Below are 21,903 nucleotides of genomic sequence, written 5' to 3'. Positions count from 1 at the left end.
GAGGGTTATAGATACTTGAATTAATTATAATTTTTTTTATTTTCTATTAATACAAATTGCGTAAATTATTTTAAATGACTACATAAGAAGTTATAACACAGACTTTTTAAATATTAAAAAAAAATTTTTTGAAATAAAGTCGTTAGAAAATTAAGGGAACTATTTTTAAATGGAAGTATTTTATATAAAATTAACAGTAATATATATGTTTAAACTATTATTTTTTATTCGTTTATAGATTATTAAAAAACGAAAGATTAAAATTAAAAATGCTTTTAAAATGAATGACACTGTAATAATTTTATCTAAACTATTTAGCTTAACAAACGTAATTGAAATAATTTCACATTTTTTTACTAATTTAAAAAAAAATTAAGTAATTTACAGTTACAATATGTAAATTAAACTTATTTGTTTACATTGTCACTTAATTTGTTATACATAAACTACAGCAATATTAAATTGGAATTATTTATTTATACATTTATTATAATATATTTATTATATTAATTATATCATACGCTATTATATCATTACGTTAAAATAAAATGGTAACGCAAATGATAGTTCAATTAATTAAAAATTTATTATTAATTTCTCTAGATAATGACGCATGGATGAATTTAATGAATTTAAAAAACCGATGATTAAACACAAATTATTGTCATAATCAATAAGCAAATATCGATAATTAAATTCAAATATATAAATATTATTCAGTATATATACACAGCCACGTTTTATTCTCAGAATACCCTACGCTAATTTACATCAAATTTTTCTTCCCAGTAATTTCGGTCGTTTATTATTTTCATTAATTTTCAATATTAAATATCAATACATGAAAAATATTTATATCCTCATATTTTTTTGATTCTTTTTTTTAATTAGATTATTTACAAACAAAAAATAATCTTATCGCAAGCGTAGTTAAGAGTAATAAGTAAATCATACTTATGTTTTCCCGCTGCTTTTTTAAATATTTACAGAAAAAAATACTTGATCCGACATTATTCAAGTTTCGTGGTATTCTCAGTACTTGATGTTTTATAAAACTGGTATAAATAATTACAATGATAATATATAAATGATTCATTTAAAAATGATTGATATGAAAAACGACCAATTTTTAAAAAAATAATCTTACTTAAATAATTTATAAATTTAAACAGCAAATGAAACTTATTTATATTCAGTCCGAAGGTCCTTGACCCCATCTCGACTTTACTTTAGATGTTTTGGAAGGTGACAGAGAACTATCATCATCGCTAACTTTACGTTTTATAGACAGAGCAGTACCAGTTTGCGGTATAGCTTTTTGAGATGCCAGCATAAATCGCGAAACTTCAGACGTAGGTGGAGTAGAAGGGAATGTCGGAAGGTCTTCATCTTCAAGCCCCGGAGGTTTTGGTTGTTCCGAAATACGATTTATTTGTACTGATTCAATAACTTTAGTAGGATAACTTGTGTCTGAGGAATCCATAGATGATGTGGAAAATTCCGAGCTGCCTACTTCTAGTGGCTGAACAGGATTGAAGCTCTGTATTTTTGGTACTGAGGTTACTGAAGCTGCTGCAACTGCGGCAAGTTCTTCTTCGGCTTTCTTAATAAGATCCAAATCACTCAACGATCGTAATGTACTTTTATTTTCTTTAGCAACAGCTGTTGGGGTGTAGGCTTTTTCGAGTTTTTGATAATTCAATGAATTAATTGAAGTCAAAAATGACGCACTTGGTTTTGAAGGTAAATAAGAATCAAATTTCGAACATTCTTGGCGCTTAACGTTAGCTAAAATTTCTTGGAGATTCGGTGGTATTGTGATATCTGAGACCTTATCAAGAATCGGTTGGGCAAATTTAGCAAGACCTTGAGGAGGTGGAGTAAAGGAACGTACATCCGTAGGACTGTACGCTTCATTTGAGTCATTGGTGTCAGAAGGATCAAGTCCAAGACCAGGTAACGTAGGAACAGGGTCACTACGAAAAGAAGAACTAATACTTTGTATCTGTTGCTTCTGTTCTTCAATTTGACGATTTATTTCATCCATTTTTCTTTGAAGTTCATTTGAATCTTTATTTGTTTTTATTAAACTATTAGAAGAAGTTAAATTTGATAATTTATCATCAGCGTCATCATCAATATCACCAGGGCTGTATGGTTCATCATCATCATCTTTTTCCATAAGTGGTTTTTCAGAAGAATTCAAATCGATTTTAGCTGAAAGTTCAGGAACTATTTTAGAAATAGTCGCACTGTCCATTATTTTTCTCGGCATTCCGACGTGTGTTTTATTAAAAGAATTTGATGTCAATGGATTGGTAATTGATTTTTCAAGAGTATCTAAATGTTGCGTTTTGTCTGTTGAATTTACGATCTTATCTTTAGCAATGACAGGCGGTGGAGTATAACTGCGATCAGAATCTTTCTTCGGTACTTTAGGTAAAATTGTTACTGGAAGTGGGGTGTGAGATATGCGTTTCCGTTTGTTTTGTACAATTATACCCAGTAATAAATGAGGTCGTTGTTCCTCAAAACCTGGGCCGTTGAGAGGCAGCAATACAGGCGGTATTTGGCTCTGACTCGAAAAAGGCATTATGTAAAAATCTTTTATATTTTTCGAGACATTTCCAACGACTCCTAGCCGACTTCGACTATTTAAATAACTGTAGAGAGTTATGTATGGAATTTTTTCTTCGTCATTAGCTGCTGTAAATCGTATTATTATTATTTCTTTAGATCCAGTCTTCTTCATTTTAGAAATGTAATCCCAAACAGTTTCATGGCTGATTCTTCCAACGACGTCAAAAGTATCTGGTAAATCTTCCATGAGTTCTTTTGCATGCCCGCTTACTTCTTGAGCTGTTATAAAAAATTTAGCAACATCCACCATATTAACGAACCCACGCCAAACTGTCAGAGATGAATTTTTTACTGGATCTTTAGTAATAATTGTCGGTTTAATCTCTACCGCAGCTTCTTTTTCTTTCTCCACCTCATCATTTATATCTGGAGTTTCAATATTTACTGTCGAACTCGGTTCTCTGTCAGAAACGTCTGAATCATTGCCGTCTAATGTGTTGGTCGTCGTTTCTTCCTCAACGTGTCTCCACAAACGATCTTCAATTAATTTGCCGGTTTGAACTATCGATTCTTTCTTTTTATCGTTATCTCGTTTCAATTCATCCCCATGCTCACTCCGTTTCTTATCCTTATCTTTGTATTCCTTATGACTACTTTTGCTGTGCGAACTACTCCTGCTTTTGCTGCTTCTTCGCGACCGATCTTTATCTTTTGATTTATCTTTACTTTTTTCTTTATCTTTTTCACGATCACGCTCGCGACTTTTTTCTTTATCGCGTTTCTCGTCTTTACTTTTTCTCCGACCCCGACTTCGATCTCTGCTACGATGCCGTTTACTTCTACTGGTACTTCTATCTTTTTTTGAATCTTTATCCCTTAAATCTTTATTTTTTCTCGATCTATGGCCATCTTTTTCTCTCTCGCGATCCTTTTCTTTTATTTTTTTGTCATCACTGCGTTTTATTTTTTTAAAATCTTCAATTGATGAAGACAAAGTATCCTCTTTTTCATCTAAAATATCTGAACACGTATTATCTACGTTATTTAAAACAGTTACAATATCTTGGACAGGAGTTTTTGGATCGACAGCCTCAATATTGCCGTCATTTTCAATTATTTGTTCGCCCTTGTGAGTTTTAACGACAATTGATTTTGCTTGAGCCATAAGATCTAATTCATTTTTTTTAATCATTTCCAACTGATGCTGTGTTTCTTTTTCTCTCCACTCAGCTAATTCTTGACTCGCCATTTCTTCAGGACTTAATTTAACAACAGCATCCGGCGTTAAAGATTTATCGGCTATTTTTCTAAATAATGTCAAATTTTTAGTATCTTTTATATTAAATAAAAGACTTCTGTACTTAGCTTTGTATTTCGAACCAGTATCCCGGAAATATTTGTACATTTCTAATTCTATTTTTAAAGCGAGATTTTCAATTTCTTCATTACTTATCTTCAAATCATCTGCTTCCTTAATTCTGCTTGTTAACAATTCCGCCAAAGTTTTACGAACATTTAATCGTATTGGTTCAGGTTCGGATTTTTTTAAATTCAAAGATTTCTGTTGTGTCTTTACTGGTGTTGCCAAAGGTTTTTGTTCCTGTTTTTTAACTGAACTTTGCTTAATTACTATCGGAGGAATTTTATTTTGATTTACAACATTTTTTAACGTCGTTTGTTTTAAAATCGTTGGACTTTTATTTGAACCAACAATTATTTGTTTTACCGGACCACTTTTTGAGACGATATTTGAATTTTGTAAGTTTGAAATCACAGTTACTTTTTTATTGCTTGATGCTAATACTGTTTGTTTAGAGCCAATAACTTTTGCAAAAACCATTTTCGGTTGAACTGTTGGCGATTGTTGATCAGCCTTCATTATTTTTCCTGATCCTTGTGTTTGAATCGCCGAAAGAGTTTTCCCGCCGATTTGTAAAGTATTTAAATTACTCGAGCGAACAACTTCGAATGTCGGATGTTCTTTTAACCAAGTTTTCAAATTAGATGCTAGAGGCGCATCATTACCCGTCAAAACTTTTCCTGTTTTTTTCTCAAAAACAATCACTCTCGCATCTAAATTTGATTTTGAAGTGTCACTTTTGGGTTTTGATTGAGGAGATGGAACTACTTGTTTATCTTTAATTAATGTTTCCTGGGCATGGGTAAGAATACAAGCGTCTGAACAATAAATGCTGGACGATCTTGCCTCTTTTTTACACACAACGCACTGAGTTACTGCAAGACTTGACGAAACATTTTGTTTAACACTAGGTGTCGGCTTGCCTGATTTTTCTGAAGGTTGTGGTGATGGAGTTTCAATATTTTGAGTCGGTGTTGGAGATTCTGTTTTAATTGGTTTTATTGTTGGTGGTTTAGATACTTTTGGTACTTGTTCAACCTTTTTTTTAGAACAGTTAGGACAGACCCACTCTATTCCTTGTTCCTCCATTTGTTTGCCCATAGCTTTACTCACGTGAACACATTTTCCATGAAACCAGTCTTCACAAACATCACAACAAATCATAAATCGATTATTATGCGGGCGTTTACAAATACACCATAGTCTGTTAGGATCATCTTCAGAGTCGGAATTTTCTTCTTCATCATCATCATCTATTTCAGATTCCATATCCTCTATTTGGTTGATTTGTGGAACTTGTTTTTTGACTTTGTCACTTTTTTTTGACAGATCATCAAGTTTAGACGAGGGCTCAAATTTAACTTGTAACCTTTTGCTGCGTGTTGCTGGCGCCTCGATAGGCGGCAAAGTTATTATTCGTCCACCGCGAATAATTTGTGCTGGTTGTTCTTTTATGCTTTTCTTCTTCAGCTGTTCAGAGTCGTGGCTGTTGACTAAATTATCTATTGACGAGTGTGCTTCTGTTGGTTTAACTAAAGGAGATTCCGTGCTCATAGCTGGTAACATTTCAGTGTTGAAAGCCGCCGTTGCCAGCAACGACTCCGGATCCGCATTAGTCGACTCATCTAATGATGTCTAGAATATTTAAAATTAAAGTAAATTCTAATAAGTCAAAAAAAAATTTTATTTATTTTAAAGAAATTTTATTTAGATTTAGATTTTTTATCTTACAGGATCTGTTAAATCCACATCAAGTTGTTCTTGAAGTAGCAATGCCTCTGCAAGCAATTCTTCTTCATGTTTACTAGCTTCCATTTCTAATGTTGCAAGAAGATGTTCTGTTTCTTCTATTCCATCTATAAAAAAAATTTATAAAAAATTTACTCGTATTGAAGCGGGAAAATTTATCAGTACACTGACAAAAAAAATTAAATTCAAGTAATTATTTTTCGTGTTTCCATAAATACTTAAAATAAGTAATTTATTTCTGAAATTAAATTGATAGTTCTTATTTCAAGAAAACTATTGCTTCACTTTAATAATAAATTTCTAGAAGTATCAATTACTTGAAGCAAGCAAATATTTCGGCAATTTAGTTGATATGTTCTCTAATTTATTACAATTCAAAACTTCAATAAACAATTATTTGGTTAAATAAAAAAAGAAGAATTGAAGAAAGAAATAATTAAAAATTAGAAAAAAATTCTTGTTCTAAGAAAAAAATTTGTTTTTATAACAAAATGAAATTTCTCATTGGTTTTGATAAAAATATAAAATATATTAATTTTTTCGAGAGCTACTTCTGTAATCTATTAAATATTTAAATTTTATTTTTTAGTTGTGTAAATTAATATTTAAGATGACAATAAATAAAAAAAAAAACGTTCTTTTTTTACTTAAAATTCGTTGATATGAAATCCTAGGTAAACTTTTTTCTTTACCATAAAAATTACAAAAGTTTAAAAGAAGTTCCACTCAAAGTTCCAATCAGTCTCAAGTTTAGAAGTTTTACATGTCGGACTTATTTAGAATCTTTTTGGAACGAATTTTTTTACACGGACTATTTAAGTAACTAAAATACTCAAATCAAGTATTTTTTCTTAATAATCTACATTATTTTCTTCCAGTGTAAGGTAAAAGTCCCTATACCCGTTCAGTACCATTAATCGTTCCTTTAACTGTTTAAGGCGTTTTTTTCTAATTTTTATAAAAAAAAAAATTACAACTAAAAATATTATCATTGATAAATAATTATTTGTGAATCTAAATATATTGAAATATGACGTATCAAATTATTTTATAATTGATTATAAATTTAAATTAAGTGACTGTTTTCAAAATCGCGCTCAGCCGGGCAATTTTTATTTTTACGTTCATTCTTTAGATTAAATTTAGGTTGCGTCAAATTTTTTAAGAATTTTTATAACTATATCTTATTAAATACATTTACAAAATTCATGAAATTTTATATTATGAAAGAATAGAGTGATATAATTTATAAATTATTTGTCCAAATCAATAAACTTATCATAGTTTAATTGATATTGTCTTTGAGCGACTATAGGGCCATGTGTTGATCAAGAAATGGTACATCACAACTTTTAGTGAGCGACTATGGGTCCACTCAAGGGCCTTATTTAAAAAATTAAAAATAATTAATTATCAAGATTATTCTTCAAACTAAAATTTTATTCTAATACTCGAAAATTCAAAAAATAACTATAACAGGGTGGCCACAAACCGGGAAAACCGGGAATATCGGGAATTATCAGGAAATTTGATGCAACCGGGAAATTTCATGGAAATGTCAGGGAATTTCGAAAAGTATCCGGGAATTAAATTGTAACAGTTCAAAATTAAAAAAATTTTAAATTATACACTCGTTATAAAAATTAGGGGATATTAAAAAAAATTTCAAATTTTAAAGTGATTTTCAACAGGAAGGAAAATGGTCATACGACAAAAACAAAAAAGGCAAATTGTAACTTCAAGTGTCTAGTTTTCTGATCGGGTCTTTAAATTATTTTATTATGTGCGGTTCCGGAGTAATTCTAAGAAAACTATCGAAAAAGAAATTTACCAAATTTTTGCTCGTCTCTAAAACGGTCTTCGAGATTCAATAAATTTTTTTCGATAATTATCATTGATTTTTGATTGCTCCGGAACCGTGTAAAATAAAAAAATTTTAAGACCCAGATCAGAAAACTAGACACTTAAGCTACAGTTTGACTTTTTGTTTTTATTTTGTACGACCATTTTCTTTCGAGTTACAAACTGTTGAAAATTACTAAAAAATTTGAAATTTTTTTAATATCCCTTAATTTTTGTAACCAGTGTATGTTGAATTTATTTAAATCATAAAATTTCTTATTAAATATTTTAACTTATACATTTTTAACATCGAATAATCAAAAGTAGGTAATATTCATTTATTTTATTGCCCTTTTTTCCGGTTTCTCGCATGATTTAATTATCAAATTTAATTATTAAAAATGAAAATATAATAAAAACTTTGAATATCTAAATGATACAAATCAAATTTCTAAACCAGGGAAAAATGTGAAAAACTTTACTGGAAAACCGGGAAATATCAGGGAATTTTGAAACCATTTTTTTGTGGCCACCCTGTATAAAAAAAATTTGGTTTTTAATTTTATTTATTAATTTATATTGAGTGATTTAATCTCACTCCAATGAACAGTGAGCAGGTACAAGAGCTTTTGCCTTAATTAAATTTAATGAAATAAAAGTAAAAGCTCAAAAAAATTAAATTAAAAAAAAAAAAAAAAACTTACTTTGATCAGAAACAATATTTTGAACAGAATCATCAGATTTTCCAATTTCTTCATTAACAATTGCATTTGATGCTAATAAAAAATAAAAAAAAACTCGCTATATACTTCCATGCTTTGTATTTTAACAAATTAAAATAATAAAATTATAATAAAAAAAAATGTAAATATTTAAATTGTAAACTACCAGGGTCTAAAGAAGACAGATCGTCAGCAGCGGATAATTTTGGCCCACTTTTTTCTTCTTGTTCTTCAGAATTAAACATCACAGCTTGATCGTCTGCACTAGTTAAGGATTGGGACATGATACTATTCGTTTCAGGTTGTACTTCTGTATTAATAGTGGGAGCATCAGATTTAGGAGCAGTATCCGATGAAACGACATTTGAAGGCATTGCAGCTGCTTCGGAAGTATTAGAACCAGACAAGGGTAAAGTAAATGGCATATTTGAATCAGATCCTTTAGGATTTAGTTCAGCATTTGAACCAACTCTTCTAATTATATCAGGGGTAGAAAATAACGCCGGCTCTAATGTATTTGCCAAATTACCAGGACTCTTTCGTTGTTCTTTTTTAATATGTTTTTTAACTCCATCAGAAGGTTTAGTATCCAGTGGTTTTAAAGATTCTTCAATTTTTGGACAAGGCTCGCAACTACTTTCTGATTTTTTTTTTTCTTTCTTTACTTCTATTAACGGTTTTATTTTAAACGACGGTGTTACAGGGGAAATTTTAAGTATTTGTTTTTGCACAAGTTGATTTTGTACTGGAGATTGTGTCACTAGTGGCGCTATCGTATTTACATCAGTATCTGACTGTGTGATTTGTGGCTGGGTATGTACTGTAAATGTAGACTTTGGTGTCACTGCCACCAATTTACCATGTTGTGAAGTTATGAGCTTCGTTTGGATTTGATTTGTAGGCTTAATAAGATCCTTAGTTGTAATTACAGGAGTTTGTTTTATTTCAAGATTTGTTATTTCTTCAGGTTTAACAATAACTTTTTTTTGAATGAAATAAACTTTTTGGTTTTTAAGTTGACCCGGTTTTGTTAAAATCATATCACCTTTTATCATATTAGCACTTATGAGATTTGCCTTTGTTTGATTCGTCGTTTGTAATATTTTTTCAGGAACAACTAACGATTCACTGGAAGGTTGACGTAGTAACGGAACTTCATCTTTTTTTCGACTAGGAGCAGCTTTAATTTGTTTTCTAAACTGACTTGAAGGTAATTTATCATCTTTTTCCAATTTTTCAGGACTTTTCATTGCATCAACTGCTGCAGCCATTTCAATATCTAGCCTGCGTACTTGATCACTATCCATTCGTTTGCTGGTACCGCGTCTTCGTGTTGCTGACATACTGCCACCACGAGTCGTAAGTCCGCGACGACCTCCACGAGCTCTAATACCCGACCTTCTGGGTCCACGTGGTCCAAAATCAGAATCATTGTCTGATGATTCAGAGTCTGAAGACTCTGTAGAAGATGATAAATCTTCTGTTTTATCTTCCTCTTCTTCATTTCCTCTTGTCACTGATTTTCGAGTCTCTGATTGAGGAGGAATTGAACTTCGAAAACTGTTTGTGGTGGAAGACTTGGAAATGTTTGATGTTTGGACACTAGAAACTGGTATTTTTCTTGGACGACCAACAGGTTGTTTAGTTTTTATTGTTATTTTTACTGGAGATACTGCGGTTTGAGTTCCATCTTCTGTTACTGCTGATGCTGACAATTGTGATTGGTGGTGTATCGTCGAAATTATTGTGTCAGTCTGATTATTTTCAGGTGAATTCACTATTGGTAGAGGATCTAACGGTTCTGGATCCAAGGGTGATGATCGGCTGGTATAGCAATGATCTAATTCTATAGCAAATTTAATAGAATTTTGATGCTCCTCTACTGTCAACATATCTTTAAAATAAATGTAAAAAAATTTTTATTAAATTTAACAATTAAAAATTGTAATACCACAAGGTAAAGGACCCAGTTATTGACCGTGGTCCAGTTTCTGACCTTTTCAGCTTTAATCGAAATTTAAAAAAATATTTTTGGCTCAAATAATGAAATTAATTATACGAGACCATAACGTTGTATTCTACCCTTAATTTAGTAGCACACTGAGAGCAAAAAATTTTAATTTTAAAGAAAAAAAACTTGATTTAAATAATTTAGTTAAATAATGCCAAGCAATTATTTTCTTCAATGAAATAAAATAATTACTTTATTTAAGTGTTTTATTTACTTGCTTGATACTAAGAAAAAAATTTGATTTTGTCAAAAAAATATTATTAGACATGCCTTTTTTTGATCTAATGTTGTTCGTATTAGTTTTGTACCTTATAAAATATTTTTTTTATAAATAAATAATTTTACTCTTTCTAAGATTGGAACCTAGACTGATCGTGCGAGACTTATGACGCTCAGTCACGGTGGCTTATTGGAAATCATGTTTTTAATAAACTCTCAAGTTATTCATCGATGATTGTCATCTTAAATATTAATTTACACAACTAAATTATAAAATTTAAATATTTAATACATTACAGAAGTAGCTCTCGAAAAAATTAATATATTTTATATTTATATCAATACCAATGAGATATTTCATTTTGTTATAAAAACAAATTTTTTTCTTAGTGCAAGAATTTTTTTCTAATTTTTGATTATATCTTTCCTCAATTCCTTTTTTTTATTTAACCAAATAATTGCTTTATTGAAGTTTTTAATTGTAATAAATTAGAGAACATATCAACTAAATTGCCGAAATATTTGCTTGCTTTAAGTAATTGATGCTTCCAAAAATTTATTATTTAAGTGAAACAATAGTTTTCTTGAAATAAAAACTATCAATTTCCTTTTGTAAAAAAATTACTTATTTTAAGTATTTATAGAACCAAGAGAAATAATTACTTGAATTTATTTTTTTTTCTCTCAGTGCAATTACAAATTTATCAAATACGAGCAACCTGCAGTCACTACATCACTGCCTAAATATCACTAATCAATTTATAAAATACGCAGAAAAAAAAAATTTCTTGCCGCAAAAAATTTTAATTTGCACCAAGAAATTTTATGTATTATGAATTAAAGACAAAAATTGTCTTGGAGCGAAAAAATATTTTTTTGGTCAAGAAATAATTCCTTGCACCAAGTAATTTTTTATAGTTCTAAATAAATTTTCGTTTTCCATTCACAATGCAAAAAATTTCTTGGGGTAAGTAAAAATTTTCTCTAGGCGAGTTAAGATTTTTTATGTCAATGAATCCTTTTTTTTTTCTATGCACACTTCTTTGGCTTTGAGCAGCTTCCTAAAACCAAAAGGGAGCATAAAAATCTGTCATTTTGGAATAAGTAACGCGATATAAATAATATAGGTATATATTCAGTGACATTCAGTCATATTTAGTGACAGAATAATTAAAGTATTAATTTATTTAAAGAAAATAAATACGATCGTCTTTTTTCTCGCGTAATTTAAATGTAATTCGAATGATATACGATAGATAAATCTATTTATCTCAATACTTGGCAATTAAAACGAGTTTAAACTATGAAAAGGCAAAAATTCAAGTCATGACCTTTCTAATGATACCAATTTCAATAACATTAACTAATTCTATCATATAGATATGGCAAGAACAAAATTTTCCTTATTCTGTTAATAATATAGATAACAGCTAGATAAAAAAAGATTTAAGACACTGCAAGAGTAGTTTTTCACTTGTAGTCTAAGTACTTCATATAAAAGTGTACAAAGATTGAATCGAGTTTTTTCTATATAAATATAAAAATGCAATAATACACACATGGGCAGGTCAAAAATTAATTAAAGTTAAATACTAAGATAAAAAAATTGTTTTTAAAATATGGAGGTCGATAATCGGGCCTAATTTTTCACACTTGTTGTAATTGTTGACCTAAGATTCTAACCCATTATAAATAAAATTATCTGTGTATTATTATACCGATAAAACCCAAAAAAATTAAAAATTTACTGTATTATTGATTGTTGTTTTTTGTATTACTTTCTGTTATAAATATTTAAAATTTTATTACACATTTATTTTGAATCGATCAATTTTAAATTTGTGATTTAAGAAAAATTATTTCGTGTAATGAGATAATAATTGTTAAAAAAATTCAGACTTTGCTAGAATTTAAATAATTATTGTAGTAATAATTAATAAATATTTATAATTAAAATACTTTACTGAATTTATAAAAATATCACATTTTATTTGTTATTATTGAATAGTTCCAAAAAAATTGCCAAGAGTAAAAAAATAATTCAATGAAAATTTTCATTCCTTAATAAATTTTCTTTATCTACTTAAATTTTAATATCTATAAAGTTTAATTATTTCTAAATTGTTATAAATAACATCAACAGTGATAAATTGCTTGCAATCTAAGGATCAAAAACTGCAACTCAGAAATTAACGAGGATCAGAAACCGAGTCCACGAACGTCGATTTTTAAAATATTTATTTAAATATTAACGAAATTATCTATATTATTAAAAGAATATGGAAAATTTTTTCCCCGTCATATCTATATGATAGAATTAGTTAATGTTATTGAAATTGGTATCATTAGATAGGTTTTGACTCGAATTTGTGCCTTTTCATAGTTAAGACTCGTTTTAATTGCCTAGTATTGAGATAAATAGATTTATCTATATCATACGAATTACATTTAAATTACGCGAGAAAAAAGACGATCGTATTTAATTTCTTCAACTAAATTAATACTTTAATTATTCTGTCACTAAATATGACTGAATGTCACTGAATATATAGCTATATAATTTATATCGCGTTACTTATTCCAAAATGACAGATTTTTATACTCCCTTTTGGTTTTAGGAAGCTTCTCAAAGCCAAAAAAGTCTGCATAGAAAAAAAAAGGATTCATTGACATAAAAAATCTTTACTCGCCTAAAGAAAATTTTTACTGACCCCAAGAAATTTTTTGCATTGTCAATTGAAAACAAAAATTTATCTAGAACTAGAAAAAATTACTCAGTGCAAGGAATTATTTCTCGACCAAAAAAATATTTTCTCGCTCCAAGACAATTTTTGTATTTAATTCATAATGTATAAAATTTTTTGGTGCAAATTAAAATTTTTTCGCGGTAAGAAATCCTTTTTTTCATGTATTTGAAGATCCGAACGTTTTCCGCGCAACGAAAATGAAAAGAATTTATGTAATTCAACTGCTTAAGGGATAGATCCCAAGGTTGGGTGGCTTAAGATTTTCGGCTGACAATTATATGCGAAATATTTCGGAAATCTAGTGATCCAGTAAATGTTTCACTGTCCAATTTTTTTTTTCGTTGCGCGAAAAACGTTCTGATCTTCAGGTACATTTTTTTTCTGCGTATTTTATAAATTTAGTATTAATATTTAGGCAGTCACGTGGTGACCGCAGGTTGCTTGTTAAAATTATAAGATTCTATTTAGAACATCCCGAACTTGCCGATAAAATCATGATCCTGAAGTTAGCAGACATTTAAAAATTTTTGAATTTTTGTTATTCAACAAATCAACTGCAAAAAAATAAAATAAAAATATGCTCATGTAGAAAATTTAAAAAACTACAGGTGCAATTTTTTCAAATATTTTTTTTTTATGGTTTATCGTCTAAAAAAAGATCCAAAAATTATTAGACGTCTGCTAACTTCAGTATCATATAAAATCATCAATTTTTTTTCAAGTTTTCTAATCACAATTCAAATTTTCTTTAAAAGATCAGAAACCGGGACCTTTACCTTATAAAATAATAGTAATAGATAATTAACAAACCGAGCATTGCAGCAACATTTTCTCCAAGTATTTGTTTAGCTTCTTCACTTTGTAAAGCTGTTTCAAGCTTCTCTAACTGTTCAGGATCCATTTCCATAAAAGGATCATCGAGAGCAGTATCAATGGTACTGGAGGCCGTATTAGATGATTGAGAACCAATAGGTTCAAAATGCGATGGATCAACAGTGAATGTTAAATTACCATTGACCACATCATTGTCTGTTGGCCCGACTCTCACAACACTAACATTTGCATTTGATTTGTTTACTGAAAATAACATAAATATATATCACACACAATTCATCTAAAACTATATGATAACACAAAAAATAGTAACTAACTTAATAAATTTTGTAAAGTCTCTTGATCAACAGCCATAGTTCCATCATCGTTGATCACAATAATAAGATTATCGTCTTTTTTTGTGTCCTTATCATGAGGTTCTATAATAAAAGTGCTGGACATTATGAATTAATCTGTAAATTAAAGACATAAAAAACATTAGCTAACATAAAATAAAATTATAAATAAAAAGTAATTACAATTACATAAGTACATCTGCAGTTAATTATAAAAAAATAAAATTGCGCGCTCTATTAAAAATAATAATGAACTGAACAAGACGAAAATAACAGTAGCCATCTTGTTTGGTGAAATAAAGAGTACAAGTGCACTTGATATAACTATGAGAAATTTGTGGAAATTTATACATACGTACTAATTATAAATATATGATTATTTGGTAGCAATAATAATTTTGTGGTGGCAAAAAAATGATTATATAATTAATCTTCCGTGATATGTCAATTTTCATGCGGAAAATAGCGTTGTTTTTAGCGGAACATGATGCCTAAGTCACTTTAACTTTATGCGCACAACCATCTTTATATATCAACTACTGCGCAACGCAAGCGCTAAATTAAATTTCAATGAATTCCGCTTAAAAAATAATTTAAATCATGAGATTTTTATTTTAAGTTTTAAAAAAATTTATTTAAACTTACGGGTACTAGTAAATTTATGATTTTTTAAAATTATTTTTAGGTATACGTCGAACATTTACTTTGGTTATTTTAAATTTATATTCAAACACGGTCGCAAAACAAAGGTTAGTTGTAGACGTGAAAAGCATGTACTCCATAGAGAAAAAAGCGCGAACTTACAAATAAAATTATTATATGATCATGAAGTTAGCAGACAATTAAAAATTTTCGGGTTTTTTCAACAATTAAATTTGAAGAAAAAAAAAACTAAAAATATACAGATGAAGAAAATTTAAAAAACTATAAGTGCAATTTTAAAAAAATGTTTTTTATAATTTGTCATTTTCGTAGAAATCCAAAAATTATTAGTCGTCGGCAAACTTCAGTATCATGATTATTATTTTTAAATTTTTTGCGATTCATATTTATATAGAGTAGAGGTACCGTTTCTGGTCACTTAAGGGCCAGTTTTGGACACGTGAAAAATTTAAATAAATTAATTCGTAAAAGTCACAATCAGATAATTAATTTTTTAAATGTGTTTAGAAATACTTTTGTCCCACTATTAAAATGGAAATTTTATTTTACTCTTTTTCATTAATTAAAATAAAGTATTAAATGTCAAAAAATGGAGCAGTGGCCACAAATGGTACCTCTACCCTATCCCAAGTGGCCGAGTGTTAACTTTTTTGTATCGAAAAAGTTAACAAAAAAAATGTTAGCATTTATTTAGCGATGTAAAAAGGCAGATTTTTTCAAACAAATATCACCCCTAATGCCCAGCAATAAGTTAACTTTTTATATCTCAAAAAGATAACTTTATGGTGTACGTAACAATTTGTCAACTTTTTGATATCACTTTGTAACGTTTTGTTGACAAATAGCAATTAGTTTTTTTGGTACCAAGAAGGTAACAAATTGACAACTTTTTTGTGTTGACATACAAGATTCAGAATTTTATCTTTATGTTAACAAATTAAGCATTTTTATGTTGACTTAATGCTAGAAAATTGTTAAATTTGTGGGGGCTTGTGGATAGGATAAATAGTAATGGAATTAAAAATACGTAAATAAACAAAAAAGAAAGACTTAGCATATTTTATTGTAAACTGAAAAAATTACTACTTCGATTTAATTTATTCTATAAATTAAACAGCCAAAAACGATTTCTCATTTTACAATAAAGTGTTTCATTTATCTACTAACTCTTAATGGTTCACTATCGGTTGATACAAATATATACATTATATAATTTTAATATTTAAATTTATTTTTAATAATATATTATACAAATTACCCCTGATTAAACAACTAAATTCGACCGAATTAAAAATTTTAATTCTGTTATATTCTGTCGAATTCTATAAAACAGAATTCAACTGAATTGAAAATTTGAATTTGAATTAAACAGAATAAAACCGATTTAAAAATTTCAAATTCGTTTTAATTCAGTTTAATTCGGATTCAGAACCAGAAATTGGAGAATTATTTTTGAATTAATCAGAATTAAACCGAATAGAATTATTTAAATTCGTTTTAATTTGGATAAATTCTGGTTTTCCTGCCGAAGTAGACAGAATTCATTTTTAAGTTAGGTGCCGAATTAACAGAATTTATCTGAATTAAATAGAATTAAAAATTTAATTCTGTTTAATTCGATCGAATTCAGTTGTTTAATCAGGGACATATAATCTTAAGTTATTTTAAGGCATTTATCATTTTTTTGTGCGCACTTTGATGTATACGATCGACATTGCTATAAAAAACTAACACAACTCTCTTCAAAAAAATATCTGTCATATTAAGAAATAAACTTCTCAAAATAAGTAAAAGTTGTTCGATTTAAGCATACACTGTAAAAAATCACCGGGGTAAGTCCAAGCGGTGTAGATGTTAAAATTATCGGTGTTAATTTTACCCCCGAAAGCGGTGTTAAAATAACGTCGCCACCGGTGTAAATATTCTGTACCGGTGTTAAAATAACGCCGCTGCCGGTGTAGATATTCGTTACCGGTGTTAAAATATTTTATTTTGTCCCTGATTAAAAATATTGATTGAAAATAATTGAGAAGCGGTCACTCCATGCGAACTGTATATCTATATATACAAACAAAAAAATTGAAATCATTTGAAATTATTGAAAAGAATTCGAATTTCATCACTTTTAATTCTCTTCAATCAATATTTTTAAACAGGGGTGAATATTTTTACTTACTCGATCACTATACTTGTTAATAAATGATATTTGTTTATTAATTTTCATAAAAAACTGACATTTTTTGTCTTTTATAATCGTTAAAGTTAATACTCCAAGTGGACGCAGTTTACCCCGCTTTAACATCGGTATTTTTAACACCGGTGTAATTTCATTTTTACATCGGGCGGAGTTAAAACGAGTCCATTTTTAACACCACTTTTTTTACAGTGTAAAAATATGTAGAGCTTTGGAAAAAAAATTTTTATTCAGAATAAAAATTTCAGGATAATGAATTACTTGGTGCACGAACATTTTGATATCCCGAATCGTTAAAAAAATTTTGTACCGTATAGTGTGAAATAACAGTGTAAAAAATACTCAGTGTTTTTACTGTGCAAACATCGAATATTGAACATTTGTAACTACGAAATTAATAACTATACTCATTTTATTTAGATATCAACTCGGTTTTTGAACATTTTAAGACTTTTATGATTATTTGTCCTTTAACGCAAAATTATCATAACTTATACACATATACACGCTTAATGGTGTGAAAATTTCTAATTCACACCGCCTAAATTTAACACGATATTTGGTGTAATTTTCATACCAAAATTTTTGCACTGTCATTTAAATTATACCGAGTCCAATAATTTTTCGCAGAGTAGAGAAACTAAAATTTGAAAGACGCATTTAGGTTTACGTCAAGTACAAATAAAGAACCTTATAAACTAAAGGAAAAACTTTTGTAGCAAAATACCCAAACTACATGCATGAATGCGGTTTATATTGAAGCAAATTTATAATTTTTATATTATAAAATAATTCTAGCTATTAATATTCATCCTAAATGTATTTTACAATTCTCTGATGTTTTTGCGAATTATAACTGCATAGAAAAAAGTTAACTCGAATCAAGAAAAATTTTCTTGGTAAAAGAAATTTTTTTTAACACCTTTTCTTACACCAAATTGATAGTTATCTTAAAATTTTTATATATAATTATGCTTTATCGTTCATTCTCGATCTCATCGAGACGGGGGATTATCCACCCTGGTGGAAATTTTTGGGAATTTCCTCTGAAAAATTCTGAAAAAGTCTTTAGAACTTTGGAACTGAGTTTTTTAGAGGTAATTTCCAAAAATTTCCACCAGGGCAGTGATATCAGACGAGTTTTCTTTGATTTACAATAGTATCGATTTTGAAATTATAAATTTATTTTGATTGTCATTATAAAATTAATTGATAAAAACTAAATATTTTAATCAAAAAATATTTATTTAAATATAAAAAAATTTATTTATTAAATTAAAGTTTATAGTTTAAAATTCCCGGTCATCCGCCATCTTGTTTTCAGTCGATCAATCTTCAACTGAAAGAATCGATCTCTCGAATTATTTTTATGAAAAGAATCGATTAAAATAATCGAATAGTCTTCATAAATGAATCGATCATAGTGAGAATCGATCTTGAATCGTACATCCCTATGTAGTAAATTTACGTCAAGTTATACAGCAAGTTGTGTATAAATTGTCGTCAAAAACGGAAAAGTCCGGTTGACGGATATTTGAAGAAAAATTCAAGGAAAATTTTGTAAGTAAACTATGGCTAAAGCAAACTGTGCTATTAGGAGAGTTTACATGAAGTAGTTCTCCTTGAGTAAAGAAAAAATAGAGTTTCTAAAAACTATAGCTGCATCTAAACATCCATTTTGAGTAGACTTGACATAAAGCAGAGAAATTCGGAGTACGGTTGTCATACTGCTTCAAACTAAAGTGGCTATGAGAGTTGCGAAGCCTAACCTCCTTCAAATTGACGGCAAATATACGTCAACTTCTAATGTTCAGTTTTCTAACTGTAATATGAGTACAAATTAACAATAAGTTGGCCGCAAATTCCGCTCTTTAACTTTTCCTGGCATTTTGTCATCTGATACTGAAAGAGTAAATTTCGGTCAAGTTGAATTTCAGAATTCACGTCAATTCACAAGCAGATGAAAAAGTTACTTGGAAAATTGGTGCAAATTTACGTCTATTTTTGAAAGGTACATTTTGAATTTAATGGCGATTCCCGCGCTAACTTAATTTTGTTCAGAAAGTCATTTTATGAAAAACTAATCGGAAATATTTTTGCCGCTCTTTTGCTTCTAAATAAGAATGAAGATAAATTTTTTAGGAATATTTTTAAATATATAAATCGGTCGTTATGTTGAGTGATACGACTTGCAGTTTACTGACAATTACAAATGCTTACGTCAAAAATTATCAAGGAAATGATTTTATCAGATCAGAAACCTTCCAAAAATTTTTTGACGTCAATCGATGAGAAATTACCAGTAAACTTCTCGTGATTTGTCTGTACACAAAAATGACGGTCATTTTTCATCTCTATGCAGTTCTTAGTTGTCCTCTCGGCCACTCACGCTCTTTCGCACTCTTCAAGCTTCCGCTTCCATTCACGTGGTAGGTATTTTTGTCATAATTTTATAAATTGTAAAAAAACAACTTAAATTCCACAAATTTTGATAAATTTTCATCGGAATGTATTTAAAAAAATAATTTTCTTCATATTATCAAAAAAATGTCGCTTTATTTTTCAAAATTTCTTCCTACATAAATTTTTAAACGCTATAACCTCTAAATCTAACGACCGATTTCAAAGTAAAATTGACACATTAAATTTTCTTTACAGCAGCGAGAAATAAAAAACCACAAAGATGGCAAAGTCCAAGAATCACACAAATCACAATCAGAGTAAGTGGAAACATGTTGCTAAGAAATCTTTTAAATTGATCCTCTAACTAATAAATTTATTTTATTCACAGACCGTAAAGCTCACAGAAATGGAATCAAGAAACCTAAGCGTTACAGACACGAATCAACTCTTGGGGTAAATTTATATAATTACTATTTTAAATGAAGATCCTGAAAGTAGCGGACAATTAAAAATTTTTTGATTTTTTTTTACCAATTAAATTTCAAGAAAAATAAAAAACTAAAAATATGCACATGTAGAAAATTTAAAAGACTACAAGTGCAATTTTTTCAAATATTTTTTTTTTTATTATTTCTCGCTTAAAAAAAATCCGAAAATTACTAGACGTCGGCTAACTTCAGTATCATTTTTAAATCACACAATAATCACGATACTGAAAGTAGCAGACATTTAAAAATTTTATTATGTTCCACCAAGAAAATAATTACTGACAGACAGAAATTTAAAAATATCCCTGGTTGAGAAACCCGATTCACTTCAATAGGATTTGATCGGATTCCGATTGAATCTTGTTGGAGCGAATCGGAAATTTCCGAAAAATATATTATTTTCCGATTGGAACCGATTAATTCCGATTAAAAATTTTGAATGGGATTCAATCGGAAAATAGTATTTTTATTTTTATGCACTTTTTCCGATTGAAACCGATTCATTACGATTATACTCAATCGGAATTCTTAACCAGGAATGCATATGAAGAATTTTAAAAAATTTTGTGTAGAAAAATTTTAAAATTGTCGGATGCCGGCTACTTTGAGTATCATAAATAGAGACAAGATTTTTGCCTTAACTTCGAAATGAATGGTTCAAATGTTCAATACTACGGCGAAAATATTGGTCTTATAAAAAAACTTTTTAAACAAAAGTTGTAGGAAATTCATTTTTATAAAAAAAATTTCTCTTATGATTTTTTTATACGACTAATATTTTCATCGTAATTCCAAAATTGAGATTCGTAATGAATTATTCAAATTTTTATTAATTATGAAAATCTTAATTTTGAAATTACGGTGAAAATATTGGTCGTATAAAAAAATCATAAGAGACATTTTCTCTAGAAAATAAAATTTCCTACAACTATTATTTATAAAATTTTTTTGTCCGGCCAATATTTCCACTGTAATTCCAAAATTTGTCACCATTAATTATTGATTGTTATTTTTAAATAAAAGCAAAAATCCTGGTCCTAATCATAAATAATCATTACTAAAATACTATGTCTATATTACAGATGGATTTGAAGTTCTTAAGGAACCAGAGATTTGCTAAAAAGCATAATTTAAATCCCAAACAACAATTGAAACGAGCAGCAGAACGTAAAGCTCTTCGTGAATCAAAAGGAAAATAATTATATGTTTATAATTAAAAATAAACTTTGAAATCCATCAAATTTGTTTACAGTTTCATTCTTTTATCCATTTTATTACAATTAAATATTCTTACAGGTAAGAATTTCATTTTAGTGTTTAAATTCCTTTGCAATTTCTTTATCATCATACAAATCAGCTGAGATATTGATTGTTGTGAGCAAGTTGTTCTAAGGGAGGTTTTTGTTCATAAATGTTGTGCAAACTAGTCAGATATCATGATCTTGAAGTCAGCAGACAATTAACAATTCGGATTTTTTTTTTCAACAACTGAATAAAAAAAAGGCACATACAGAAAATTAAAAAAACTATAAGTGCATTTTTTTGAAATACGATTTTTCTATAATTTATCGTTTTGAAAAAAATCATAAAAATGTTAGACGTCAGCTGACTTCAGTATCATTAAAAATTTACTGCATCCAGAAGAAAGTTTGTATGATATGTTTATATTTACATAAATTTATGAAAAAGTTTTAACGAGAAATTCAATGGAAGGAGTAATGAAATTGAAAACAGTACGGTCTTTTTTCTTTGTGGT

At 28.7% G+C, this 21,903-nt stretch overlaps 2 protein-coding genes across 6 annotated transcripts; one reads left to right on the top strand and one right to left on the bottom strand.

Moving 5' to 3' along the window:
- Nucleotides 1-399: 399 nt before the first annotated feature.
- On the bottom strand, nt 400-15,162 carry LOC130670301 (uncharacterized). Of its 5 annotated transcripts, none has more exons than XM_057473647.1 (7): nt 15,045-15,162; nt 14,382-14,516; nt 14,041-14,307; nt 8,420-10,147; nt 8,236-8,307; nt 5,672-5,796; nt 400-5,575 (listed from the first exon to the last, which is right to left on the bottom strand). In XM_057473647.1, exons 2-7 carry the CDS (start codon nt 14,503-14,505, stop codon nt 1,193-1,195), a joined length of 6,699 nt encoding a protein of 2,232 aa, XP_057329630.1. In that variant the 5' UTR covers nt 14,506-14,516; nt 15,045-15,162; the 3' UTR covers nt 400-1,192. The 5 variants fall into 5 exon arrangements, with proteins under 5 accessions (XP_057329630.1, XP_057329628.1, XP_057329629.1 ...); XM_057473645.1 differs by lacking the exon at nt 15,045-15,162 and adding an exon at nt 14,755-14,950; XM_057473646.1 differs by lacking the exon at nt 15,045-15,162 and adding an exon at nt 14,589-14,698.
- Nucleotides 15,163-19,608: 4,446 nt separating this feature from the next.
- On the top strand, nt 19,609-21,388 carry LOC130670305 (60S ribosomal protein L29). Its single transcript, XM_057473655.1, has 4 exons — nt 19,609-19,685; nt 19,915-19,976; nt 20,048-20,112; nt 21,230-21,388. The coding sequence occupies exons 2-4, from the start codon at nt 19,940-19,942 to the stop codon at nt 21,344-21,346; spliced, it is 219 nt and encodes a 72-aa protein (XP_057329638.1). The 5' UTR covers nt 19,609-19,685; nt 19,915-19,939; the 3' UTR covers nt 21,347-21,388.
- The last annotated feature ends 515 nt before the right edge of the window (nt 21,389-21,903 follow it).

This window comes from Microplitis mediator, chromosome 6 (assembly GCF_029852145.1).
Source record: "Microplitis mediator isolate UGA2020A chromosome 6, iyMicMedi2.1, whole genome shotgun sequence".
Classification (NCBI taxonomy): domain Eukaryota; kingdom Metazoa; phylum Arthropoda; class Insecta; order Hymenoptera; family Braconidae; genus Microplitis; species Microplitis mediator.
The sequence above is the reverse complement of the archived record's forward strand: the minus strand, read 5'-3'. Positions and strand labels throughout refer to the sequence as shown.

What these genes read in the sequence shown, in the direction of transcription:
- LOC130670301 (XM_057473647.1), bottom strand. Translation starts at nt 14,505, where the DNA reads ATGTCCAGCACTTTTATTATAGAACCTCATGATAAGGACACAAAAAAA. An exon ending in AAATATTGTTTCTGATCAAA is followed by an intron (nt 5,797 to 8,235) that starts GTAAGTTTTTTT and finishes TTTTTTTTATAG; the next exon opens with ATGGAATAGAAGAAACAGAA. An exon ending in ATGTGGATTTAACAGATCCT is followed by an intron (nt 5,576 to 5,671) that starts GTAAGATAAAAA and finishes TAAATATTCTAG; the next exon opens with ACATCATTAGATGAGTCGAC.
- LOC130670305 (XM_057473655.1), top strand. Translation starts at nt 19,940, where the DNA reads ATGGCAAAGTCCAAGAATCACACAAATCACAATCAGA. An exon ending in TCACACAAATCACAATCAGA is followed by an intron (nt 19,977 to 20,047) that starts GTAAGTGGAAAC and finishes TTTTATTCACAG; the next exon opens with ACCGTAAAGCTCACAGAAAT. An exon ending in GACACGAATCAACTCTTGGG is followed by an intron (nt 20,113 to 21,229) that starts GTAAATTTATAT and finishes TCTATATTACAG; the next exon opens with ATGGATTTGAAGTTCTTAAG.